Genomic DNA, 26382 nt, shown 5'->3' with positions numbered 1-26382 from the left:
AGTGATTGTAGCCATCATACCTGATGGTTACGGTCGGTAGCAAATGCGGTACTGCCTTCTTCGCAACAGGCTCAGGGTATTCACTGCTTGGCCGACCACGCTTTTTTGGAGGAGCTCTGCTGCATGCGATTAGGCTGTTAGCAATGTCTGTTTGGAAGGCCATCATGTCCAAAGTACTTTTCTGTGCAAGGTTGTCGGCACTTGAGTCTCAGGTATTCTATCCAGCTGTTGCACAACGCAAAAGACACAAAGTGAGACATGACCCTCACTGGCCACTTTCTGGTTCTTGCCGTAAGGGGGTACAGCGACATTAGGAAGTCGAGTTTATCGACCCCTCCCATGTACAAGTTGTACTTTAAGATCACTTCTGGGCAGTCAATTTCAATATGCTGCTTAGTTGCCTCGCTCCATCGTTTCACTTTTCCAACATTACCAATTCCAATTTGTGTGGATGCCATATTTACGACTCCGTTATCTTGCCATCTCACAATAGCAATGTCTCCTTTCCTGGAAACCTTCTCATCCATGCTTCCCCGACCTTCTTTCTTCAGTTCTTTGTCACTTTTTAAGCAACACTTGAGCAGGCGGTTGGCTCGTATCGTACCGCTGGCAAGAATGCCCATTTCCTTCAGCTGCAGGATGAGTGGCACTGAGGTGAAATAGTTGTCCATGAAGCACTTCAGGTTCTTTTCTTTAGGCATTTCCTCGACAAGACGCATGACGACTGACCCGCCAAGTCCGAGATGTGCATGTTGCGCACTGACTCCTGTTCCCTTACCCTGGTACAGCTCAAGGTCATGAGCTAAGCCATCGGCGCTGCAGCGGAGAAACACCTTCACCCCTTCTGGATTTGGCTTTCCCTTCACAAACTGTTTTGCAGGGACACGGCCTGTGAAAGGAATCATTTGCTCATCTATACTATTGTGCTCCCGGGGTTCCAGCTGCAACCATCGTGACCTGACGGCTTCTATGACAGGGCGCACTTTCCAGAACTTGTCCTGGCTGGCTGGGTCACGAGGAGCGTTTGAGTCCGTAATGTGCAGTGCGGCTCTAATTCTAAAAAATCGCTTTGCTGTCATAGATTCCGCTATTGCTGGAATTCTTGTCGAGGCTTGCCAATAAATGCGAATTCTCGGGAACTTTAGAATTCCCATGAGCATGAGAATTCCACAAAAAACTTTGATTTCTTCTGCAGAAGTTCCCAGCACATTTCCATCTGTTTGGAGCACGTACATGTTAGTGAATGTTGCTAGATCACTAAAAAGCGTGGGTGAAAAATACCGAGTGAAGTATGCCATGGGCTCTTGAGGTACTGATCCACCTTGAGGCTTGTAGGTGCAATCGGTGTTCTTAGGCTGAAAAGCTTGGGCCACCCAATTCAACGTATTCATCTTCTTCAATGATGCATCTGGCACTTGCTTGTCCTGCGTGCAAGGTGCCCCAGGCGATGCTCCTGCACGCTGCACAGTGCTATCTGTAGCAGAAGTCTGAAAAGAAGCAAAAAATTATTTCTAAGCCTGGGATCACAAAACATGCACCATTACCGTATGCCGTGTCTCTTGCTCTTTGTGCTCGTCATCAGAGAGATCTGCGTCAGAAATATCGCCGTTTTGAATTCTTCGAAATATTTTTTCAGCTGTGTCGTCATCCAGCTTCTTTCTTTCTAAACCATGCTTGGAAATCCCTGGAAAAATGAGAGGTTTTCTTCATGTCAATGAGGGACTGACGCCGCGCACTGAGAGAAGGAGCGTGTTGGCAAAGGCAGGTTTGAGGCGCCATGTCCCCGGGGGAGGACGCCAATATTCGAAAGCACGTGCAAGGCTGAATATGTTGACGATAAGAATGACAACGGTTATATCGCATTCATGGGGCTTTATTATAATAAATAAATGTCAATGCGGCACTCAGCATACACTCTTAACAGTGAAAAATGAAAGAAAACAAGAAGCACTTACAGTTCGCTCCGTAGAAGTTAGTCGCATCCATTTTCCCGCGCTTCTCCGGCAGCATTTTGTTCACTTGGCATGGGATGGCGCCACTTGTCCATTAAAGTGACTCGGGGGGCATGTTCTGGCGCATTCACAACGACGTTTTTCTTTGCACTTTTACGCGACTCGGCGCGCGAAGTTCACGTCCCCGCGCGGGGACACAGCGCCCGAAGGGGATATAATTAATAAATTGTGTATAATAAACAATAGTATTTAACAATGACAATGCAAATGCATACAATATTCTAATGGGGGTCTGGTGCCTTGAACGAGTTCCAAGCGGGACACAACACACCCAAATCTCAGCCGTTCCAAAAATCAACTATTCCCCTGACCCACTGCTACTCTATCCTTCTTATTGTCCTTCTCTTCTTTTACTTGCGGCATTCTTCGTTACCATTTGTAGGGTTCTCTCCCCCCTGCTCTTGGGACAAAGGAACGACAACACAGTAGTGCAAACAATCACAAGGGCATTTCACCATCTGTATTCACCGCGATCGATGATGACGTCGATGTTAGTTCGAAAAGCACAGTGCCTAGCCAAATGGATAACATATAATTACACAGGAAGGCGTATTTCAGCAGCTATTTAATTTAGATGCAAAAAAAGCGTATGGACCAGATGACATACCGACTCAGTTTCTTCAAAGATATGCTGAATGGGTGGCGTGTCACTTGACACTTATTTTTCAAAAATCATTGCAAACTCATTCTGTACCCCAAGATTGGCGCAGTGCAATAGGTATTCCGGTGTTTAAAGGTGGCAATCGAACAATAGTGAATAATTACCAGCCTGTATCTCTTACATCCATTTCTTGTAAACTTTTGGAACACATAATAGCTAAGCATATCATTCGCCCTTTAGAAAATAATTCTTTACTTTACCCGTACCAGCATGGATTCAGAACAAGCCTTTCCACTACCACCCAACTCATAGAGACAATTCATGATTTTGCAATGGCAATTGATGTCAGGGAGCAGATTGATGTAATCGCCATAGATTTTGCCAAGGCTTTCGACAAGGTGCCACACAAAAAGCTGATTTACAAACTGGAAACAACCAGCCTTAATGCCACTATAATAAAATGTATTAAAGCATACTTAACGAATCGCAACCAAGTGGTCAGAATGGATGGTCATTCCTTTGGTTCACTGGCAGGGCTCTCAGGTGTCCCGCAGGGATCTGTCCTGGGAGCGCTTTCATTTCTGGTGTGTATTAATGACATTTCTGCCGTTATGGAACCAGATGTACATCTTAAACTGTTCGCGGATGACTGCTTATTTTATTCTACAGTATGAAACACAGCAGACCAACTTAATAACTTTCTAAAAGGGGTTAAGCGGATGGTGCAACAAATGGAGTATGGCAATAAATTATTCTAAATCAACATACGCACATATTACCACAAAAAAGAGGGGCCGTCTTTTGTTTCCATATACTATTGGTGACAAGTATTTGGTAAATACTAGTCAGTTTAAATAGCTGGGAATAACGATAACAGAAAACCTATCGTGGAGCATACATATAAATAATCTTTGTTCAAAGGCATACCGGAGGTTATTTTTCCTGCGAAAAAAATTGGAGGGTGCTACATGCGATGTAAGACTCACCGCTTACAAAACTTTTGTAAGGCCACTTCTTGAGTACGCGTCAGACGTATGGAGCCCTCACCAAAGTTATTTGAAGAAACAACTAGAGAGAATTCAGAGGTACAGGGTGCGCTTTATGTGCTACCGATATCGAAGGACTGATTCAGTCACAGAAATGCTCCATTTTTCTAAACTGGACCTGCTAGAAACGCGTGGACAAAAAAATCGGTTGAAATTATTATTCCAAATACTCCAAGGCCAAATAAATATTTGGAAGGAAACATACATACTGGCAGCTGGCAAATGGAGCTTCAGAACTAACCATAATCGATCTATCCAAGCTTATATCGCTCACACTGATATATTCAGGTACTCCGTCTTCCCCAACGAAATTGAAATGTGGAACAAGTTACCGATGCGTGTTGTGGAACATACTGATCTGTCTCAATTCAGACAAACTCTGGATGACTATCCGTGCGAGTGCGCCGCTTGATTCCAATGTATTCTGTGTTTGTGATTATTCCACATGTTCTTTTCTTTTATATTTTTTCATAACCCTCTCTGTAAGGATTCTCGCAAGAGGGTTGACAGTATTGTTAAATAAATAAATCAATAAATTTATTGCACCTTTCATAGACTAATGCCTGCAAGCCGAGTTGCTATCCACAAAACATGCCGATGGGCGTGCGACAAATCGCGGAAGTCCGACTCACCGCGACCAGATAATGAGCGAATATGTTCGCTCCATGCTAGCCACCAATGCCTGGTCGTTCGCGCGTACGGTCACGCGTTCGAACGATCGTGTTCGTCCATTCTGGGGTAGGCTTCGCGAGACGGTCTCGCAGAAGCATAGATTGGCGAGCGCGCAGAACGTCCGCGCCGCTTGCCGATCCCGAGCCAAAGAGGAAGGGCTTTCTCCTTTTTGCGCCCAAATAACCCCGCCTTTAGGTGGCGTTAGCAGAGTAACACTCGCGCCATCTCTTGTACTACCTGTAAGCATACCGACCGCCCTGTAAAGCCACGCGGTGAAGCCGGATTACAGGAGACGAGAGCTATGCGGGAAAACAACATATCAGGGGACGCGTGAGAGTCACGCATCCCCACACGTTGCAATATGTAGTACATATACTAAAGCTATGTAGGACAAGATTGAATGAACTTTTTGAATTCTTTAATAAATGAATGTAGCATAATTAATTTTTGATATCATTAATATTTTGTTCCTTCACTTGTTGCACAGTTCTTAACTTCTGCAACCAATCAGTTCTATACAAATCCGCAAGGTGCAGTAGAAAGACAACACATGGAATAAAACAGAAACAGCGCGACACAGGACGACGTATGGTTGTCCTCTCCTTTTTATTCCTTGGCGAGTCGATCAGGTTTGTGATGGAGTATCCCATTGCAGCAAGCAGGAAGTGGCAAGGAGGTTTGAGTGCCACGAAAATATCACACAGGCTCGCTCAACAAAGAAAGCTCTTCACTGCAAGAGCCCCACCAGCTCTCTAGGAAACCACAGAGCACTTGCAGTGTCACTGGTCACCACAAAGAGCTTTCCTGTTTGTCTTGCAGCGATGACGATTTTCCTGTGAGCACATTGACTCGCAAGATTCACGAGCTGGAGGAGGAGAACTGCAAGCTGAAGGCAGAGGTGAGATTGCATCACTTGTGTTTACACACTCGTGTCATCCTAGTTTGATTTGGGAGTTTTTTATTCTGTGCACCTAAGCAGTTTTGAGTACCTAAAGGAACCTTTGCACACCCAAAGCAACATGCCCTGCTTGCATTCTTTTGTGCCCTCTTTGCATGATTTTGTATACCTTTTTGCATTCATTTGTAAACATGGCAGTTTGCACCCCAAACTTTCGGTGCGCAAAATCTAAAATCCCTATTGTCTATTGTCTATATGGAAAAAAAAAAGTATAGTACTCTAGCTTGAATGTTTCCTTTCTTTCACAGCTGAATAAATTAGAAGAAATATCAGTATTTCATCAGAAGGGTAACATAAGTAAGGCAGAGGGACCTTGTTGACGAAGGGCATTTCCATACGACATGCTTGTAACAGTTCTTTTATGTCCGTGTTTTCAAGTGCAGGTGCTTGAAATGTGGACTTGAGGCACCTTATTTATGCACACAGAACAACATTTGTATTTTGTGACCTGTTCAGGAACATTTGTTTTACATGATTAGGTTAGAACTGGTGTCACTGTATTTTTATTGGGAGTGTGTAAATATTAAAAAAATATTGAATGCTATTGAATGTTATAATTTTAATATTTCTATTTGATTGAAAAACTAGGTACAGGAAAGTTTTCAAATATTCGGTAGGGTACGAATATTCGATACGCATCGACTGTATTGCTGGCTTCGTGGAAGTGAACCCAGTTCTTAGCATTTGTTTCTATCTAATCTAAGAATATGTGTCTCATTGTCGGCTGAATTTGGTGATATTTTCGTTCTGCTTGTGAAAGTTCACCTATAGGAAACATTAAGCCACTGGCATCTAAGTTTTGCAGAAAAGCTAGCTTTTCACTTGCATGGGACACGGGTTTGGAGACGGCAAGGGTGCATGCACTCTTTTGCAGTGCCACCCCCCCCCCCCCAATTCGAGCTTATTTCTTGACAGCAAATGTGATGAGTGATGGCTGGCACAGGGTCAATGCCACTGAGCTTACAGGCATTTCATGTTGTGTAATAAGACGCAGGTTGACAAGAATTTGACAGCTAGTAAGAATGACTCATTTTTCCAAGTAACATGAGCCAAATACACAGTAGTTTTGTATTACAGCTTAGTAGCCTAATTTTTTACCATCGACAAATGTAATTGCAGTGTTCCAACATGTTAAAGTAGCCAAACTTGCTAATAAATGCATCTGCATATCGTTATTCAATATTAGATTCTATATTCAAAGCTAAGTATTTGTATTCAAAAATTTTGATATTTGTCCACCCCTAATTTTTATTGATCATTAATTCTATCATTTTTGTCATATTGAGCACAGTCATCATCTCAGGGTAGAGCTGCAGCCAGCACCACCTAGAGGCACCAAGATCTGAAGTACACAGCCTATAGAGTGTGTGGCTGGTTAACATTTTTTACAACTTTCTCTTTTTATGGGGAATCTCTTGCACGTGTGTATAAACACGCAGAAGAATGCGCACGCAAGTGCAGTTTGTACAAAAAGTTCTTGCTGTTCTTGTGTGTGTTTTCCTCGCAGTCCCAGAGCCAGCTGAGCCACCTTGAGGAAGAAGAGAAGAAGGAGATGCAACTCATTCGAGACTGCGTGAGGCAGCTGTGTAAGTGGCTCCCCCTACCTGACATAGCTGCAACTTAATGATCCAGACACGGCTTCCTCCTTGTTTTTTTTTTCTGGGCCTGATTGTTGGAAGGAGTTTGCAAGGTGTGCACTGCTTGACTATGTCAAATTCAGAATTGCACACTTCTGTCTTTGTACATCCTAATGTTTTCTGACAGACCTTGAAGTGCAAGAATACACTTACCTAGACCGGGTAGTTACAGGGGACTTGGATGTCACCACGAAAAAATTTCTGAACAAATGAAAATTGGTTGGATTGCACGTGGCAGGCACATTCAAGTCGTGACTGCCAGCTTACTGCCATCCTGAAAAGAAAAGTACAGTCATTGCATTCTACTGGTGCTAACACACGATTCAGAAACTTGGAGGTTAACAAAGAAGCTTGAGAACAAGTCAAGGACGGTGCAAGGAGCAGTGGAACAATGAATGTTACAGGTAACGTTAAGAGACAGAAAAAGGGCTGTGTGGATCATTAGAGCAAACAGGGATAGCTGATTTTCTAGTTGGCATTAAGCAAAATAAATGAAAATAAATGGCAAGTCATGTAATGCGTAGGGTAGGTAACCAGTAATCTATCACAGTCGCAGAGTGGGTGCCAAGGTTAAGATAAATGGAATGGGGCCAGAAGATCCGATGCATTGAGATTAGGAAATTTGTAGGTATGGGAAAGAGTTGTGCAGTGCATCACAAAGATAACTGAAGATCCATTGAACAGGGCTTTATTTTGCAACAGACACAAAATAAGCAGAGGATAATGGTGATAATGCCAAACAAACTAGTGCCCGAATGAAGATGCTCATAGTCGTGAAGTCTTTCCATTCAGTGCATCAACCTTGAATGAAAGGCCCTAAAGCCTTTGTTCTGTTTCGGTACTATGCTTGGCTTAGGTGTTGTACAACAAGCGCGCTGTTCCTGATCAATGTTCTATCCTTCTTTTCATAGCGGACGTGACGAAAGAGTCGAGTCACCTCCAGGAGGAGCTGTGCCGGCGGACGGAGGTGAACCTGAGGCAGCAGCAGGAGATCCTGACACTCAATGCACAGCTCAACGACATGCAGCGATATGCCCAGTCGGTGCGTGTGAGCCAGTTGTGCTTGGGGCCACTTTTTCACACTAGGTGAAAGGCCCTCAGGTGAAAAGCATTCGTGCTGCTAAGATTGCAGTCGTGGGAGGAAGAAATCTCACTGGAGCAAAAATTCAGGCTAATTTGCTATTTGTGATCATCGAATAACAGTGCTTAAACGAGGGGCAAACATAGGAGAGATATAAGCAGCACTGACTTCCAACTGTTTCTTTATTTGTTACACTGAACACAGCACGAAAAACGAAGTTTGCAGCATGCACAGGAACACCTTTTCCTTGTCGACAAGATATCTGTTTGTTTTTTGGTGGTGTGCACTTCATGTAACAAAACAGCTTCGTACACTTTTTTTTGGCTTGCCACTGGGATGTGAAACTTTGCAGAGAAATCAGTCATCATCTCGCTTGTAAAGAAAAGGGCTGCCTAATGAACCTGCATTAATTCCTGGTGTATTTCAACCACGCTTGGAAAAGGGGTACAGTCGCCAACAGATTTTTCGAACTCCGAAAATTTGGACTTGATGGATATTCCAGACGTAATAAATGCATCGTTGGGGTTCCCACAAAACTAATAAATTTGCGCGACCGATTTTTCGGACGAGTTTAGGTCCCAAAGCACGATTTTCTGGGGTACATGCACTATCCTCCGGTCTTGGAGGACATGCCTGCTCTTCCTTGGCTGGCATTTGTGGGCTTGGCACCACCTCCTGTGCCATCGCGAGAACCAAGTGGTGCGAAGGAACGTGGCTTGTTTCTTCGATCTCCATGGCGATCTTGGTGACGCTGTTGGCGACTGTATACGGAGGCCATGGAGATGTCACTGTTGTGCAAAGCCAAGCAGATCTTATCATTATCACCTTGAAGTGTAGTACAAGGCAGGGAATTATTAGAGATATTTTTTTAAGCCACTCTAAGCCTAATAAATTTTATTTTTTTGACTGAACGAATTTTTTAGACTGTTCGATTTTTCACACTACATTTCGGTCCCCGCGAGGTCCGGAAAATCGGTCAGTGACTGTATTTGTGGCTGTGACAAACGTGACTCGGGGCTGCCTTGTGCTGACTGCTGATATTTCATATCTATATCAAGCAGTGGCAATTCGCTCCTGAAAATCACATGTTGCACTTATTCTTCCTGCATGTGGCGCTGTTAAAGATTTTGAACAATGTAGTACTGTGTCCCTTTAGGTTAGGTTCTTTCTCAGTGCTTCCGCCTCTCTCGCACTGCCTCTGTTGGCTGCGATTGCACCTTGACTGACGTTCGAGCACCACTTTCATTTGAACACGCAAATACCGCAGAAACATTTGTAAGGGCTTCACCAATGTAAGGGCCACACTCTCGACTTGGCAGTCCAAGATTTGAGTAAAATATGTTCAAACTGAGAAGCATTAGCGTTTGGTATGCTGACGCCGCACACATGCGTCAACGAATATTTGCGTGCAGCATACTTTCATGCACCGCAACTAAATGAAGATAGCTGTGCTTGGACCTTTGATGTTCGGGACGTGGCGTGGCATGCCCACAACCGGCTCCTCCATGTCCCTTTGTCGCAGCACACAAGTCACTGTGGCATATTTTTGTTTGTGCAGTTAGTTTTTGCAGCCAGCTCCTTTGACTCATTTGACATCAGCTCAAGGAGTATTGTGGCGAATTATGGTTTATTTCATACTGGAAAAATAAGACCAAATGGCCCGGTCCTTTGTAAAGGCCGCACCTCATTAAAATAAAAAAAAAGGTGCGGCCCTTATATGAGTTTATGTGGTAACTATTTGCAACATTTTACTCGCATGACTAGACTATTGGTGCAATCCAGATAAAGCAGTATCTTAACATCTATAAGAGCAAAAAAAATTAATATACGGGAAGCTATCATCACTATGAGAAACACTGCCAGTGGGGAGCGAATGCTTCGTGTGCCTCTTGCTCCAATGCGTGACCGATACTCGAGATTACACAACCTCCAATACTAAATGCGCGATAAGACAGCTAACATGATGCCACCCCATCTTGGCACGCCTACTCTTTGCACATGCGGCAGATTACCTTGCAAGCAGGGTGTGCTGTTGTGCATCCATTCAGCCGCGCTTGTGCTAGTAGCCATGTGCAGCCACTGCCGAGACGTGCGCCAGAAATCGCAAAGCGTCAACTAACCTCCCCACCCCACACGCATGCACTTGATCGCATTATTGTGAACGAGCTCCCCTCCCCCTCTCTTCCTTTGCTAGTGCCGGGAGGCGGCGCTCCAGAAAAACAGACTATTTCAGAAATACATTGTTGCAAGAAGTACTTCAATGAGCTCAGTAAAAATTGCCTGGGATCCCCTTGACGGTGATCCCGATCCTTCAGTGATATGCACTGCAAAGGCTACAGTGGAGCGAGGCGGTGCCCACAAAGCTATTCCTTAAGCTATCCCGTTGCTCTGCTGCAGTGTACTACATAGCTACATGCAGCTGTTCTCACACCGAGCGACATGAGCAGCACATTCCCTTTCGCACTTCTCTGCGACAATTACGCAATTTCTGAGGGCTGAACAGACTTCACCTTCATGTTTGCTTGCGCGAGTACGTCAGCAGCGTGCACATCGGCTAAGCGCTGGATGATGCTCTCCGGACTCGTGTTGAAAGGATTCCTAACTCAGTGGCTTTTGACCATGATGGTGACACATTTCGAGGGTGTGCAACTTGGGAAGCAGACGACCTGTTCGTCGAATGTTGGCACTCGGGCCTTGAGTGCTTGAGTCACGTCGCCCAGAGATACCGTTCAGAGCACGCTGTTGTCCTCAGCGAGCTGCAGGAGCTCAGCAAGGACTCGCTGAGTTTCCATAGAGTTTTCTATGAAACTCTGCGGTGGCAGACCCAGCTACATGCAACTGTAGTGGCTAACTATACGCACGACAGGGCTGGAGTGCGCACTCGTGCTCGTGTGCTCCAGTGTGGCCATGTTATGTGGTGCAGACCAATTTTGTCAGCACCAGCTTAACCAACGGATAGTAATGACATCCAAATTGTGCATTTTGCACAATAGTTCAATACTGTAAAGTCTGCGAAGGCTTGAGGAGCTAGGAGTGGCCAGGAGTGACTGTGCGCTGGCAAGTGTCTGGTCTGACCATAAGTTTTGTGTAGTTTGATACTAGTTCGAGGCTTCTGCCTGTTTATTAAACTGTGTCAATAAATATACACAGTAACAGTAGGAAAAAGTGCACTGATCAAAAAACCCTTCCTGATTGATGTCAGCTATGTATGGTAGTCTGCTATATGACGAAATATATATCAGTCTGAAGAGTGAGGAGGAGATTTCTATTGAAAAGAAAGTGGCGAGAAAAAGATCACTTTGCGCTTCGCTTGTGAGCTCTGTGCCAAGCACGACTGCAAAATTTGGCTGCGATGTTCACAGCAGCGTGTGCTATCCATGGGAGGTGTTTTTTTTTTCACCAAGTCTGACGGGTGGTTCGGGACCTCCTTCACGTTTGCTGCCATGCTTGTTAATTATGAAGTTTCATTAGTTGTGTAATACTTTGCTATCATTATCAATGCTTGAGCTTTTGGGATAGACTGCGATTTCTTTAGTCATAGAACCCGTACTAGAAAGAATGTGTAACAGCTACGGAAATTTTAGATGCCATACTGATACATGCTTGATTTCTTGGACATGACATGCATTCGTCGTAAATCTACAACCAACAACAAATGTGGTGGCAGGGAACACCACATCACCTGTTGCCTCAATAACATGCCATCTTAAAGTGAAACTTTGTTTGAAGTGTCCAATGGGCTTTGATGCTGCATAGGTTGGACTGTATATAGATTGTTCCTCTGATAGTGCTGTTCCATTGCGAGCAGTGCTGTCAGCTGTGGATGCGAAAGCTTCGCACGCTTCGCTACGTACGGCTAATGTGAAGATATTGTTGGCATGGCAAGAAACCACATTTTTGGTCGCCAACTCTCAAATTCTACAAAATGAATTTTTCTTTTGACATTGAAATTTGTTTTTTCCTATTGCTCAATAACCTGAAAATATTATGTACCCTTCCTAGTACGAAAAATCGTTTGTTGACTGTACATATTTCAATAAAAGGTTGAATTTCAATATAACAAAATTTTGATATAACGCAGTAAAGGGCCGGTTCTACCAACTATGTTATATAAAGGTGTAAACATACTTCTTAAATTTATAACACATCCACAAGCGGACGTCGGGAAGCCATACTTGCTGGATAGTTTCCCGAGGTCCATTTTTGATGATTGAAAACACTTGATGATAAGTTAATTAGATTCAAAATAATAATTTTAGCATTTCATGGTTCAACTAATCCAAGGTTCAAATTCTGGGTATTCAAAAGTCAAATTGAATTGCTATGGCGTTCTGGGCGCATGCAGTGTGGCCCTGCTATATTTTAGTGTTTAGAGTGATGTGACTTACGCTATACTAAAGCTGTCTAATGTTAAAACAAATAAAGTGGGCCGAATGTGTGTATCCTGCATCCCTGCAGCTGCGTGCAGAGGCGGAGGAGCTCCGGGCGCAGCTGGCCCTGAGCCGCGGCCTGCAGGAACAGCAGTCGGAAGAGCTCCTGGAGGCCCGCGCTCGGTACCTGGACCTCAAGGAGGCCTTCCTGGAGCTGCAGGCGCAGCTGCGGCACCGTTCCCAGGAGGAGGAGCCCCGACAAAGCGGTGCTGCCATCTGGGGCAGGTGCAGCGGCAGCAGTGGCAGCAGCGCCAGCGGCCCACCATCATTGGCCTGCGAGCTGCAAGCCTGCCTGGGGGAACAAGGGGACCAAACACCCATCGGTAGTGGCACCGGAGGACCCGACGCATTTTCGTGAGTTCTGCTCTCTCTGCTCTTTCTGTATGCTGCTTTTCTGGTGGGAATTTCTAGCACGAAGGTTTGTGGAGCCATCGCTCGTTATTGTGAACCGTGATAACCCAGCAAAAAAGGTCTGTTATATGCAAAGTCTGTTCTGCCCAAAATTAGGATCGCAGTATTTTGTGAAACGGTGAAACTTCACATATACTGCAGTGTAACCCGTAAGCAAACAAAAAATTAATAAAAAACATGGAAATTAAAATAAATAACTAAAGTCAAAGTTCAATATGTTGAATGTCCATTTAATGAAATTGGTGATGTAACAAGCTATTTTACAGTGGAGCTGTTAGAACCTCGCTGGGTTTCTCTTGACGTCCACAGCTTTGCCAAGCTTGGAGCTTGGGGAGAAAGAGCTGAGAAAGACTGAAAGCAGAGTATAAAAAATAGCATCGCGCAGCATAGCGACACTGTGAGGGTGGGTGGAGCCTAGAGAGCGAGAAGGAGTGGCACAGCGGGGACACAGGTGGCGTGACGTCATTGCTCTCCAATAAAAAGCCGCGCGCTCGCTTTGGCGGTCCTCTTTCTCGCAGTGGGAAAAAAATAAATAAAAAAATATGCGTGACTTTGCTATCGCAAACACCAGAGACCAGAGTAACGTGATCAAGCACACGCTAGAAAAGGTAGGGAGGCAGGGGACGTGCGCTTATCCGCCCTCTTCCCCTAGCGTGTGCGTCTCCTCTCCTGTACCTTTGTAGCAGGTGTGCGTGGCTGTCTATATGTGGGCCACGTGCTGTATCTTAGAGGTAATCTTCGGCAAGTGCAAAGCCTGAGCCAGGATGGTTGGTGCCCTTATGTGAATTTTGTTAGTGCGCAATTTCAAGGCACCATCCGAAGCGTTCGCTCGCATTGCGACAGCGAGTGTTCTTGGTCATCGAGTGATCTTTGCCCGAGTGCATGTGATACCGATAAAACTACGAACCCTACTTCGTGCAGTTGTCTCTTTGCTGTTGGCATCAATGCTACGCCTTTCTGGCAAAACTGCAACTTCTTTGCAAAACTGCAACCCAGGTATGCATACCTATTTATTTTTATACATCCACTTTCATTCGTGTTATGCATTCGTTATATAGATTAGTGTTTTCAATTTGCGATATATTCAGGTAAATAATTTGAGACCAAAAGCATTGCACCAACTGGCAGTGGGCCAATGCCATCAGCGCCTTCGCAGAGGGAGGAGCAGTATGGAAATGCTTGCATGATGAGCGGTGTCAGAGCCGGCTGTGGAACAAGATGAATGCTCGCGAGCAGTGGCACAGGCTATTGTCGACGACGATAGCTCTTGCTCACACATATTTGTTGAAGGACATGAAAAATGCACGGAACCCCAGCCATACACAGCTTCACCATAAAACAGCGAAATCCACAGAAAATGAGCCTTTCAAGCTTATTTTGGCTTCACTGATGTCATAAAGACGCTCGTAGCATCTGAAATCGCAAAGCAGTGGTCTTAAAATTAGTGCGACTCTATTGTGAGCATTTATTTATATATTCTCGAAGCACTGCTGTTGAGGCTGCACACTTCAGCACAGTCAAGCCAGTTCGTCAAACACACTCGCTCGTGAGTGGACTCCCCAGCAGGTGTCGCTAGATCTCTCCGTCTGACAGCCTTGACACTAAAGGTGAATTGCACTCGCTCGAAGTGTCGCCAAGTTTGCCCGTTTTACTGGGGTGCAACTCTGTCGGTAGCACCCTTTGTACTCCCCAAATTCCCACCCACTCACCCTCACACAGCAGGGCCTATTTAAGCCCCGCAAAGTGCGACTGCTGTTGCAAAAATGTTGGCACGAGACTCAGGTGTGTGCCTGTGCTTTTTTTATATCTCCTACGGAACCAGGATTTGAGACTGTGCTAACCCAGTTAGTATATTTAAACCCTGAAGCTCCCCTGTGGGACCCGGAAGTTTCCTTTAAATTTGTAAATTTTTTTTTTCTTTTCTTTAATACGGTGTCGGCAGGCTGGTGTGATGGAGGAATGAACAGAAGCTCACACAGCTTCTCTGGCTTTGTGCCCTCTTTGTGTGGAGGGCACAGCTGTGGACGTGCTGCCACGCTATTTGGAGTGCCCGCACTTGAAAAATTGCCATCATCTTGATGGGACAGGCTGCGTTAGTTGCTCAGCAGCTCTGTTATGTTCTTGTATTGTATTGCCTTTTTTTGTGGAAATGATAGCCAAACATCTCAGCGCCAAAGCCTGTGTGGCAAAAAGTCAGTCACGGGTTTAAGTCCACTAAATTAATTATCAAAAGATGTTTTCAAACAACCCAAAAAGAATTTTGAGAGAAAAATTTTGTTGCAAATGTGCATTTAGCATCCTATGTGAGTGAGGACACAAAATGCTTTTCTTATGTCTCCGTTAAAAAAGAATTTAAAGAAATAAATGCCCTAACCCAGGGCTTTATAATGAAAGTATGAATGATGTCATGATGACGAGGCTGGCTTAGTTTTGCAAATACAGGAAGTGCTGCCACTGCATTTATTTAATTATGTACTTACCTATTTATTTACTTATTCATTTATTTATTTATTTGCCTTCATGGCATTGGGGTGAACGAACACAACCACAAAGATTGAGAAACAACATATTCCTTGAGTACATTCTTTGAAGGCATTCAAATATCTGTAGTACTAGTTAGGGGTCTGTGAATATTCTGAACTTGCAATTAAGAATCGAGCATTGTCCTATTTGATTTGCTCTTCGAATCATATAGTGGCTATTCATAAATACGAATATCTTTTTTAAATAGTGTTACAAATATTTCATAACATCAGCCGTATGCAATATATCATAAAGGTGGAGCAAAAGTAAAATAAATTATAAATGCTTTTGAATAAATTAGCGGTGTGTTTGGGTGTTCTTGCTGCATCTTGCTTAATTTGACCCTCCAAATCGTTGGTCCCATCAGGGTTGAATTAATGGAATTCAACTGTATAGACATAAAACATGGGACATGGGGAGTGGACTAGGCTACGTCTTTCGTAGCGCCACACTTCACCGGCTATACACTGATTATTTGCACTTTCTGACGGGTTCTGTCTAAGTGAGCAAACTGCTTATTTGTTCCCGATGCTCCATATGTGCTTTTAATGAACAGTGCATTACAACATGCAGTGTAATGACAGAAACTTGCAAATGTTATGAATCATCATCATCATCATCATCATCATCATCATCAGCCTGATTACGCCCACTGCAGGGCAAAGGCCTCTCCCATACTTCTCCAACTACCCCGGTCATGTACTAATTGTGGCCATGTTGACCCTCCAAACTTCCTAATCTCATCTGCCCACCTAACTTTCTGTCGCCCCCTGCTACGCTTCCCTTCCCTCGGAATCCAGTCCGTAACCCTTAATGACCATCGGTTATCTTCCCTCCTCATTACATGTCCTGCCCATGCCCATTTCTTTTTCTTGATTTCAACTAAGATGTCATTAACGCGCGTTTGTTCCCTCACCCAATCTGCTCTTTTCTTATCCCTTAACGTTACACCTATCATTCTTCTTTCCATAGCTCGTTGCGTCGTCCTCAATTTAAGTAGAACCCTTTTCGTAAGCCTCCAGGTTTCTGCCCCGTACGTGAGTACTGGTAAGACACAGCTGTTATACACTTTTCTCTTGAGGGATAATGGCAACCTGCTGTTCATGATCTGCGAATGCCTGCCAAACGCACCCCAGCCCATTCTTATTCTTCTGATTATTTCACTCTCATGATCTGGATCAGCAGTCACTACCTGTCCTAAGTAGATGTATTCTCTTACCACTTCCAGTGCCTCGCTACCTATCGTAAACTGCTGTTCCCTTCCGAGACTGTTAAACATTACTTTAGTTTTCTGCAGATTCATTTTTAGTCCCACCCTTCTGCTCTGCCTCTCCAGATCAGTGAGCATGCATTGCAGTTGGTCCCCTGAGTTACTAAGCAAGGCAATATCATCAGCTAAGCGCAAGTTACTAAGGTATTCTCCATTTACTCTTATCCCCAATTCTTCCCAATTCTTCCCATGTTATGAATACTAGGATGTTAACATTGTTTGATAGTAATTGTAAAAATGGCTGTTCATTATTTGAAAAGTATTCAGTTAAATTTAATTTGCTTCTGACACTATTTCATTTGTATTTTATTTGGCCTCCAAAATTACCATTTGCCTACTGCTAATTCTAAATGATAGAGGAGGTAGGCAAGTGGTTCCAGTCATTACATGTATTAGGAATGAAGCTGTAAAAGAGTCCAAGGCACACATTGGAATGGGGCTGCAGTGGCCAGGAATCGATATGGTGGTTAGTCTGGCTTACTACACCAACTTGTATTACATGCTCCACAGCATCGGCACTAGATCTTATTGTGACAAATATTGACCCCATAATCTACAGCGCAGGTACTATCATATCTAATATTAGTGACCACTGTCCTGACTCTTTAAATTATCATAACAAACCACTGAATAGAAATTCACAATAGGAGCTGCTTATTATTCAACTAATTACAACTGAGAGTATTTAATCATTCAAAATTGACATAATGAATCAAAACTGGCTGTCTGTAAACAAGAAGAAATATACAAGTGGCACTTATGATGACTTGATGAAAATTTTTATGTGTATTTATGTAAAGCATTTTCCTTTAAGAACGTTTACACCAGCGAAAAATTCCAAAAACCTTGGGTTACCTGTGAGCATCTCAAAATGATAAAAAGTAAAAATATATCTTACAATTCATTTTTGTGCACACACTTTGAAATTGAATAAATGCTGAAATTAAGCATTCTAAAAAAGCCTGTTATCATCTTTTTGAAAATGCTTGTTGACAGCGATTTAACTACATAGAAGCTCATTAGTAATATACTTGGGCATGAAAATAAACATGCCCTGCCTGAATCCTTAACACTTCTCGGTTGCAGTTTAACCAGCACATCACTCCCAAATCACTTGAACAACCACTTTATAAACACAGTTACTCCATCTATTGAACATGTAGGCTTTGTTGCCAGGTGCGGTAATGTGAAGCAGAGCATCTTTCTTGATACAATTGATAAAAATGAAGTACATCACACTTTTATGTGCTAATATGCGAATGTTAACTCATTTGATGCCGATATTTTGCAGATTTCGCCCATAACGCATGTTTTACGCTTAATCACAGAAGTTCTTGCGTATATCTTTAAGAGGAAGCTTTAGCTTGGGCCCAACTCTGATGCGGCCTATTCAAATACATGTTAAAAGCAATAACGTTTTATTGAGCTAACCCCTGGAGCAATTTGAATTAATTTTGTTGCATTTGAGAGACAAAGTTAAATTCTAGTGACTGTTGGAAGCGTAATTTCGATTAGGGCCTGAATTTTGTTACAAGAATTTTCCTAAATTTGAAAGTTTGAAAAAAAAGAAATAGAAGCACAAAGTTGACAAATTAATGGCTCTGCATCAAGAACAGATGTTGCGATTCTGTAAACAGCATCCATTAGTTCATTGAAAGCGGACAAATTTGACACGTCATTTTATATCTTAGTGAATTTGTTACATTGTTTATAAGGGTTCTGCAAAAGCTGTATTTCCATATTACTAAATTTGTTTAGATTCATGTGTAACATATCAATTTTGTCCGCTTTAGATGTACCATTAGATGAAATTCACAGAACTGTTGTATCATTTTTCATTGCTGAGTTACAGAGTTGTAAACTTGACAGTTTCGTTTTCTGAAAATGTTCTATTTTTGCCAATTTTTACTTAAAATTTGACGACACAAATAAAAAATTCGGAACCAACAGTCACTAAACTTTCAGATTTTCTCTTAAATACAACAAACCTCTTCAATTTGGTGCAGTGGTTGCCGAGAAAAACGAATTCTTCTTTTACATGTAGTTAGATAGGCGCACCCGAGCTAAAGCTTCCTCTTAACTTAATTATCGAAGCTGGATTTTTCCAGAAGCTATGAAAAGAGCTAAAGTCTGTCGTTTTCAATGGAGGAGATCGTAATATAGAAAGTTAATTACAAACCTATTCCTGTTCTTCCTGCCTTCTCTAAGTGACCAGAAAAACATTATCTTTGTTCAAATAATGCAGTTTTTTTGTAAATTTAATGTCCTAACAGATGCACAATTCAGCTTGAGAAATGACAGGTCTACAGAAACTGCATTGCTGACATTGAAAGAAGCTATAGTTCATGACATTAAAAAAAATTAAAAGTAAACGAATGCACACTCAGTACTTTTTTAAAGATTCCACAAGGTCTTTTATTCCCTTGACCAAAGCATTCTTTTGTATAAACTAGAATCGTGACATTCGTGGTATTTTCATACCTCTGCTTCAACCTTACCTTCAAAATAGGTGCCAGAGCATATGCATCAACTAATGTAGCTCATCGTTCTTGCCTCTCAGCTGCAGTGTACCGCAAGGGAGTGCCATTCTGGGGTCCCTCATGTTCAATGCTTATATCAATGATATTGCAAACATAGGCACAACAATTAAATATGTAATATACGCAGATGATTCAACAATACTTATCTCTGATATTAACTTTTATCATTTAATATTCAAAGCTAACAACATGCTTTTGGTGATTTTCTCCTGGTCAAAAATGAATGGATTCAAGATCAATCGAAATAAAACGAAAGCTGTTATATTTCGGGCTAAAAATAACACAGTCACCACTCACCAGTCTTTAATTCTTGATTCTAAGCGAATAGATATTGTTGATATGCATAAAATGCCTGGGGCTTACTTTTCATCGAAGTTAAGTTGGGATGCCTACACTAATTACCCCTGTAAGAAAATCTAGTTTGTAACATAAGCTGTCTCTCGCTGCCATAATCTGCTGTCACTCAGGGATGTATTTGCAGTACAGTGTGATCATTCTTAAGTTTTACGGAATTTTTAAAAATTGCCTGTTGCAGATAACATACTGTACTTACTTGAATCTAGGCCGGCCATGATTCTAAGCAGACTCCTGAAAGTCAGAAGCCAGAAAAAGAAAAAAAAAAAAAAAAACGTACCTTAAATGTAGGCCGAATAATAAAGCGAGGACAGTGCTCACAAAATGAAAGCAGAATTTATTGATATGGGGCATAAAAACCAACATAAATAAAATTCTTGTTCTAAAAAAAAAGATAATCCACTACTTTGGAAATATTCAGCACTTGGGAACCACCTGCAAAGCGTTTGAAGGGTTCAATATAATAGGCTTAGCAGCAGTCGACCATATCGTTTGTTGAGCACACTCTACTTTTCCAACAGAACTCCTGAACTTCATTACAGCCTTGTCATGTCTACAGTGTCATGCTATTACAGTACCTACAAGAAACACCCATATATGGTCTGTACCTCGGTTTTGTACAGCTCATAAGTACCAAACTTTAGCATACAACATCCCAACAACGTTAAGCACATATAAAAATACAATCTGTTAAAGTAAAAGACAGCTATATTCATACTTTTGTTCCATCGTGTGCTAGAAAAGAGTTAACTATCTATAAATGATATTGACTACACTTTTTGCAAATTATTCATTAATGTCTTTGTTACATCTATTGTGCAACTGATAAATATGTTGCACTATTTATGGTAATTTGCATATGTATTTTCTTTTGTATTGTAATCTGCTTGTTTTCATTGTACAGTTGCTGCCATGCAACGGTCACCTGGGCCTTGTCAAGCTGTTTTCACGGCTTTTTAGCCCAGTGGACCTTCCAGCCTTATTGTTTGGTAAATAAATTTGAATTGAAGTAAATTCTTGGTACGAGGACATACTATTGCATAGATTGCGGGAATGGGACTAAAAATAAACTAAATTAACTACTGCGGTTGCTTTGTTGTTGGGCTGCTAAGCACGAGGTTGCAGGATTGAATCTCGGCCACGGTGGCCCCATTTTGATGGGGGTGAAATGCGAAAATACCTCTGTACTTCGATTTAGGTGCAGGTTAAAATAGCCCAGGTGGTCCAAATTTCCGGAGTCCGCCACTACGGTATGCCTCATAATCAGATCATGGTTTTAGCACGTAGAACCCCATAATTTTAAAAGAGTTTGTAAAAAATGATTAATCTAAATTAAATTCTGGTATTTTACATACTGAATCCACGATATGATTATGAGGCACGCTGTAGTGGGGGACTTCGGATTAATTTTGACCACGGGGGAGGGGGGGTTCCTTAACGGCACCCAGTGCAGGGTACATGAGCGGTTTTGCATTTTGCGCGCCATCGAAATGGGGCCTTCGCAGCCGGGATTGGATCCTGTGCCCTCAGTCTTAGCAGTGCCATGCTAAAGCCAACTATGGCAAGTGGGACTAAGATTAATGGACCACACAGCACGGGTGCCTGCATCGTGCGTTTCCTTAATCTGAGTCCCGTTCTCACACTGTTGTTTGCAATGGCAGGAGTCAAACCTGTGACCTCTTGCGAAGCATCAGAACACCCAAGTCGCCGAGCTATCGAGGTGGTTTGACGGAGCCTGTGGATTGTGCTGTTGCCTGTCATTTATCTGTAGGTACCTCTGTACACTTACGGTGCAAACAGGACAAAACACTGCCATTGACTCTCCCCGTGTGCTCTCCGATGCACCGCACACTCGTTGGGGTAGCCCAGTGTCTATGGCGTCGACCTGCTGAGCTCAAGGTCGCGGGCTCGATCCATTCATTTTCCTGGACTTGCGCCTGTGCAGTGCTAAATAGTGTACGGTGTGCAGAATTCTGTAAGCAAGCTTTCCCATGCGTCTGACATGCCCTAGCCAACTGGGCTTCCCTTTCCTTCCTAGAACAGTTGAGGCCGAGGGACTCGGTCTTGAAAGCCTGGATGATGTGGTGAGCTGAGATCAGGAGGGATGGTTGAACCAGTCCGGTACCACCCTGCCACATGCCACAAGATTTTGTCTTGAGTTTGATTCAATTTGGACTCGTCACCATATCTGTCCCCACTTGGAAGAACTCCTTGCACCAATCGTTGTCGTGCATTTTTTACCCTCTAACATGCGAGTTGTTGCGCACAAGTATAATTGTTCCTTGAATGCACTATGGCACAATGGAATAGTTTGGGTTTGGAACTTTCGACTGATGCTGACAGCCTGACATTTTTTTAACAAAATTTAGAGTTCTATTTTTTGCGAGCTTTCTTTCTGCCGTGTTGTTGTGGTTGTATCTGTATGTTGATTGACTGTATTTTGTTGTATCCGTGTGGCTCCACCCTGTAACAACCCGTAGGGCCCTACAGTATTGCAAATAAATGAATAAATCTTACTTGGGTCAGGTGAGATCTGTGGAGAAGTACACCTGCAAGTTTTGCGTATATTGTCTGTTCTGTTGCAGTGGAGACTTCTATCTTGCTCACTGTATTCCTTTCTTTTTTCGTTCCGCCATTGCAGTTTCAAGCCTGCCTGCAGCCCCTGGTCTCAATCTGAGGAGTCTGAAGAGTCAGACTGCAACGACAGTCAATACTCGTGAGTACGGCGAGAGTGTTTGCCCCTTTCAAACAGTTTGCAAGCGTAGAGACGCCTACTTCTCTTTCCTTCTTGTCCTGGTCTTTCAACAGCAGGTTGGCCTGCTGGATCTTTGCTCACCCATGCTAATCATCTGTGACACTATCGCTGCTTTTTTTCTCCGGAGAAATATAATGCTCTGGGCTAAGTTGCCTGTACAGTTGGTGTGAAGAGTTTGCAAGGTAGGATGTTTCCATGAGGAAGTTTAATTTTGTACAATTTGTGGACTGTAGCCACCTTAAAACTGTACAGCACTATGTTCACATATACTAGTCAGGCTCGAAATCTAATTGCCAGGCAGTAGAAACGCTTAAGTTTTTTCAGACCTTGCTGCTTGTGAACTTTTGATGCCGACAGTACAGTGCAGTCCACTTATAACGATATCGAGAAGAATGAAAAATACATACCTTCGTAGCTCCGAAACCTGCAATAAAAAAATGGATGTTGTAGAAAGAAGGCTGTGAAAAATGATACATTTATTTATATCTCTAAACAGTGTGTCAAGCGTTAGGCACACTAAAATAGTAAGAAATTTGCACTTATTTTTGCAGAAGCTTCAGGTTCACAAACGCGGTGTGCGTCGCGTTCAGCGGCTGCACAAACACTGGCAACTATAATTTAGCGTACATGAAATCAATGAGTGATTCTGTCGAAGAAAGTGCACTTCGTGTGAACATTAGGGTCGGTGTCAGATGGGCCACTGTCAATCTCGTCGCCTCCGTCACACAATGCCGCTGTCTGTCACAACAACGATCGCCCCGTCAGAGATATTTCGCAGCACGAGGCAGCGCTGATCTGCATTCCTAAACTCCTCCATTGAAGCACCACCTAGCAATGTGCTCCCAGAGTTTGGAAATGTCAGTGGCTGCCACCGTGTTGTGTTGGTTTCACACATGGGGGTTTCGGCCGGGCGCACAAATTCTGCCGTTTCTGTTCACCGGCATGGTCATTACTTCTCGCCTTCATGATCGGGGTCTGCTCATGGTTTTCAGAATCGTCAATATCATCGACTGCGCGAACTGGTACTTTGAGTCTCGCAAGATTTGCAGCTTCGCCTCAAGCGACACAGCTTTGCGATTTGTCGGGGCACTTACCGTTGCTTCCGCCGCACATTTCCGCTCACGGAGAATAAGAAGGAGATTGTAGAAAGGAAGCACAAGCGCAGTTCGCTCCTCACTTTTTTTTATTTACTTTTTTTGACGCTCGCCGGCAACGCAGAAGCGAAGCAGCTTGTGCCATTTTGTGGCATGCTGCGCCAACTTGTGATGCTCTCTGTGGCTTTCGCAATAGGCGTGCTAGCGGGAAGTGCTCCGCGGCAATGGCAGCAGATGCGAACATGCATAGGCAAAATTTTTGCCCCGTCTGAGTTAAGGGGAACTTAGCAAAGCAAATTTCTCAATTATTCTGCATGGAAAACGCTGCCAAGAAGGCAGGATTTCAATCGTTATATCCCATATGCGGTGAATAACATATCGTTATGTATGTTTTTTTGCTCATAGCCCTAATGCACAAGTCGTTACTCTGAAGTCAACTCATCGTTATAACCGATATGTAGCTATATGGGTATCATTATAAGTGGACTGCACTGTACACATCTAACTGGAGCATAGCAGAAATGGGACAGTGGGAAGCAATGGATGGCACGCAGTGCTATCAGTTCACTGGTTTCTTTTTTGCATCCTGTTTCAGTGCCACTCTAGTTGAAGACCCTTTCTTTCAGCATGTCAAGTGCAATAATCTGTTCATTTATGGGTGAGAAAGAAAAAAGACGCTGTCTTATCTGGCAATGGGAGCTTGCTCCAATGGCTGTTGCTGCTGCTGCTGCTGTGGCATTGTTCGTTTTGTGATGACTGTCACTTGACAGTGATCTTGTTGCTACAAAAACAAGCCATTGTTTAAAATTTTTCTTTCTGACACCTTGGTAGCAAAGGTGATAGCTCTGATTGGTTGCCAAAGTGCATGTTTTCTTGCCACGCTTGTCGGGCAACTTTTGCTCGACCTTTAGGTGGAGGGTGAGTGTTTACGACCATTCAGACCGAATGCACCACAGCTCCTGCAGCTCTGATGTTCTTGAGATGACTGTGTTGCTTTTTGCCGCAGAGATGTGATTTGCAAAGCTCTGAACTGTGTTTGAATGATCAGATAATATCCGTCATCATCAATGTTGACTAGGGATTCTAGCACCTCGCAACAGCGTAATGCACAGGTAGGTTTAGCAAACATTTTGTGCAGTAGTTGCGAGAAACTACTGACAGTGTTTATCTTGTGGTAGGAAAAGTGCTTAATTCATGCATGCATATCGGAGAAGTGTGAGTTCGGCTAGTTGGCATTGATGCATAATTATGCAGTGCCTAATTCATGCGAGCATGTTTTCTTGAAAGGCAAGGTTGAGCACTTGCACGGTTGCTGCGAGGCATTTCGCTTGGTGTATAGTCGAACCCACTTATAACAATATTCAAGTGCCACGAAAATTCCATTGTTATAACCGATAATTATTATAACCGGGTTGCGTGAAAATAATGCAAACTGGGGATGGCAGAACTGTTGTGCAAAAACTATAATGGCAGGGAGGCCAGTGCCCCTCCCCACTGCCTTCCTCCATCCGACCGCTGATAGTGTTAGCTCGTTTAACTGTTTAACTGTGCTTCCTGTGCACTTCGATCGTATGCAACAAGCCACGGCTGTTGGCGTTCAAGAATGGCACTGCTATAACTGCAAAGCAGGCTCACGGACGGCAAGTGACATGCAAACTCCGCCTAGGCATCGCTTTGGTGACCTCAAAAGAGGACTTAAAAAATGCAAGAAGGATGCCGTGGCAGCCTTCGTACTCCTCACTTACTCCGTACGTACTTCTCACTGGCTTGCATGAGGAAAACCCCATGTCCGTCAGCTTTTCTTGTGTTACGCGAAGCTTACCGACATCCTTCTCCAAGGCATCCAGGTGCTCCACGTAGTGCAGCGGAAGGTCCCTCATGAAAACCAATCCCCGGGGCGACTGAATCATCCACAGGTCCCCCTGCGAGATTAACATTGAGGCAGCCTGCCTTAGTGCCTCATCGCTGCCATTGTCACCGTCACTATCTGATTTAAGAATGTACGCGACGATCGCCTCATTGATTAGAAGTACTCTGTTTCCAAATCTATAGCAGTGCGCTTTCTTATCACCAACAACGTGGTGCATTGCTGATGGTGAGCGGGCGGATCGGCCATCCTCTGTTTCGGTGGTGAGTCAAACGAGGCGGAGAAACCACGTGGCCAGGAACAACTTCAATGCAAGCAACGAAGATGAGCACGAGCGGCTTAATACGTTGGCAAAACTGCGCAACATGAAGGGCCTGCAAGCAATCTGGGTGCAGCGCAAAGCTGTCAGCGAAGTTGGCGCGAACCATTAGTGTTTCGGAGGGTGGGGTGGCATAGAGCTTTGGGCATAGCCCATTCATGTTCGCAGAGGTGGAAGGGTGAAGGGAGAGAGGCCCACGAGGCTGGTGGTGAGAAGAAGGCAGGAAAACAGTGCATACGGCGTGCAGCGGGTCGAATTTCCTTTTTTTCTTTTTTTTTTTTTCTTTTCAGGGATTTCACTTCCCATTACCTTTCGGCACGGAGACCCAGTAGCCAGACTTCATCTTCATAACCGATAATGCGGCATCGGGACATTGTAGTAAGCGGGTTATTTCACTATGGAAAATATACGAAAGTTGACGGTGCAGTAGCTTCTCATTGTTATAACTGATATATTGTTAAAACCAGTATTGTTATAAGTGGGTTCAACCGTAGTTAAAATGTAGTCACATGGGCATGCTAACTGCAGTTGGAACTACAGTCGCCGACCGTTTATTCAGACCTCACGGGGACTGCGAAAATGTCCGAATAAACAGGTGTCCGAAAAGGCAGATTACGAAAAAAAAAATGAAATCCTTTATTTCCACGCACTTATTCGGGCTCGGCAGGAGGCTTGAAGAAATCATGAATGCGCTGTTGCACGCTGTTCCGTTTACGCGCAATCAGATAAGCCTGAATCTCGGAGAGGGTCGTACGGTCACTATAGGCGGCTGAAAGTGCAGTCACTGCTTGTACACGCTCCGCATGCGACGG

At 43.6% G+C, this 26382-nt stretch overlaps 1 protein-coding gene across 2 annotated transcripts in view; it reads left to right on the top strand.

The window, feature by feature from the left end:
- The window catches only part of LOC126522289 (uncharacterized), a 140225-nt gene that overhangs the window by 62673 nt on the left and 51170 nt on the right, over positions 1-26382 (top strand). For both annotated transcript variants that reach the window (XM_055066324.2, XM_055066325.2), the window contains 5 exons: positions 5151-5229; positions 6797-6875; positions 7838-7968; positions 12466-12791; positions 22177-22251. In XM_055066324.2, coding sequence (XP_054922299.1) covers positions 5151-5229; positions 6797-6875; positions 7838-7968; positions 12466-12791; positions 22177-22251 — 690 coding nt within the window. The remainder of the gene's footprint in view (positions 1-5150; positions 5230-6796; positions 6876-7837; positions 7969-12465; positions 12792-22176; positions 22252-26382) is intronic.

The sequence above is a fragment of the Dermacentor andersoni genome, chromosome 6 (assembly GCF_023375885.2).
Source record: "Dermacentor andersoni chromosome 6, qqDerAnde1_hic_scaffold, whole genome shotgun sequence".
Lineage (NCBI taxonomy): Eukaryota > Metazoa > Arthropoda > Arachnida > Ixodida > Ixodidae > Dermacentor > Dermacentor andersoni.
This window is presented reverse-complemented; position numbering and strand designations above follow the sequence as displayed.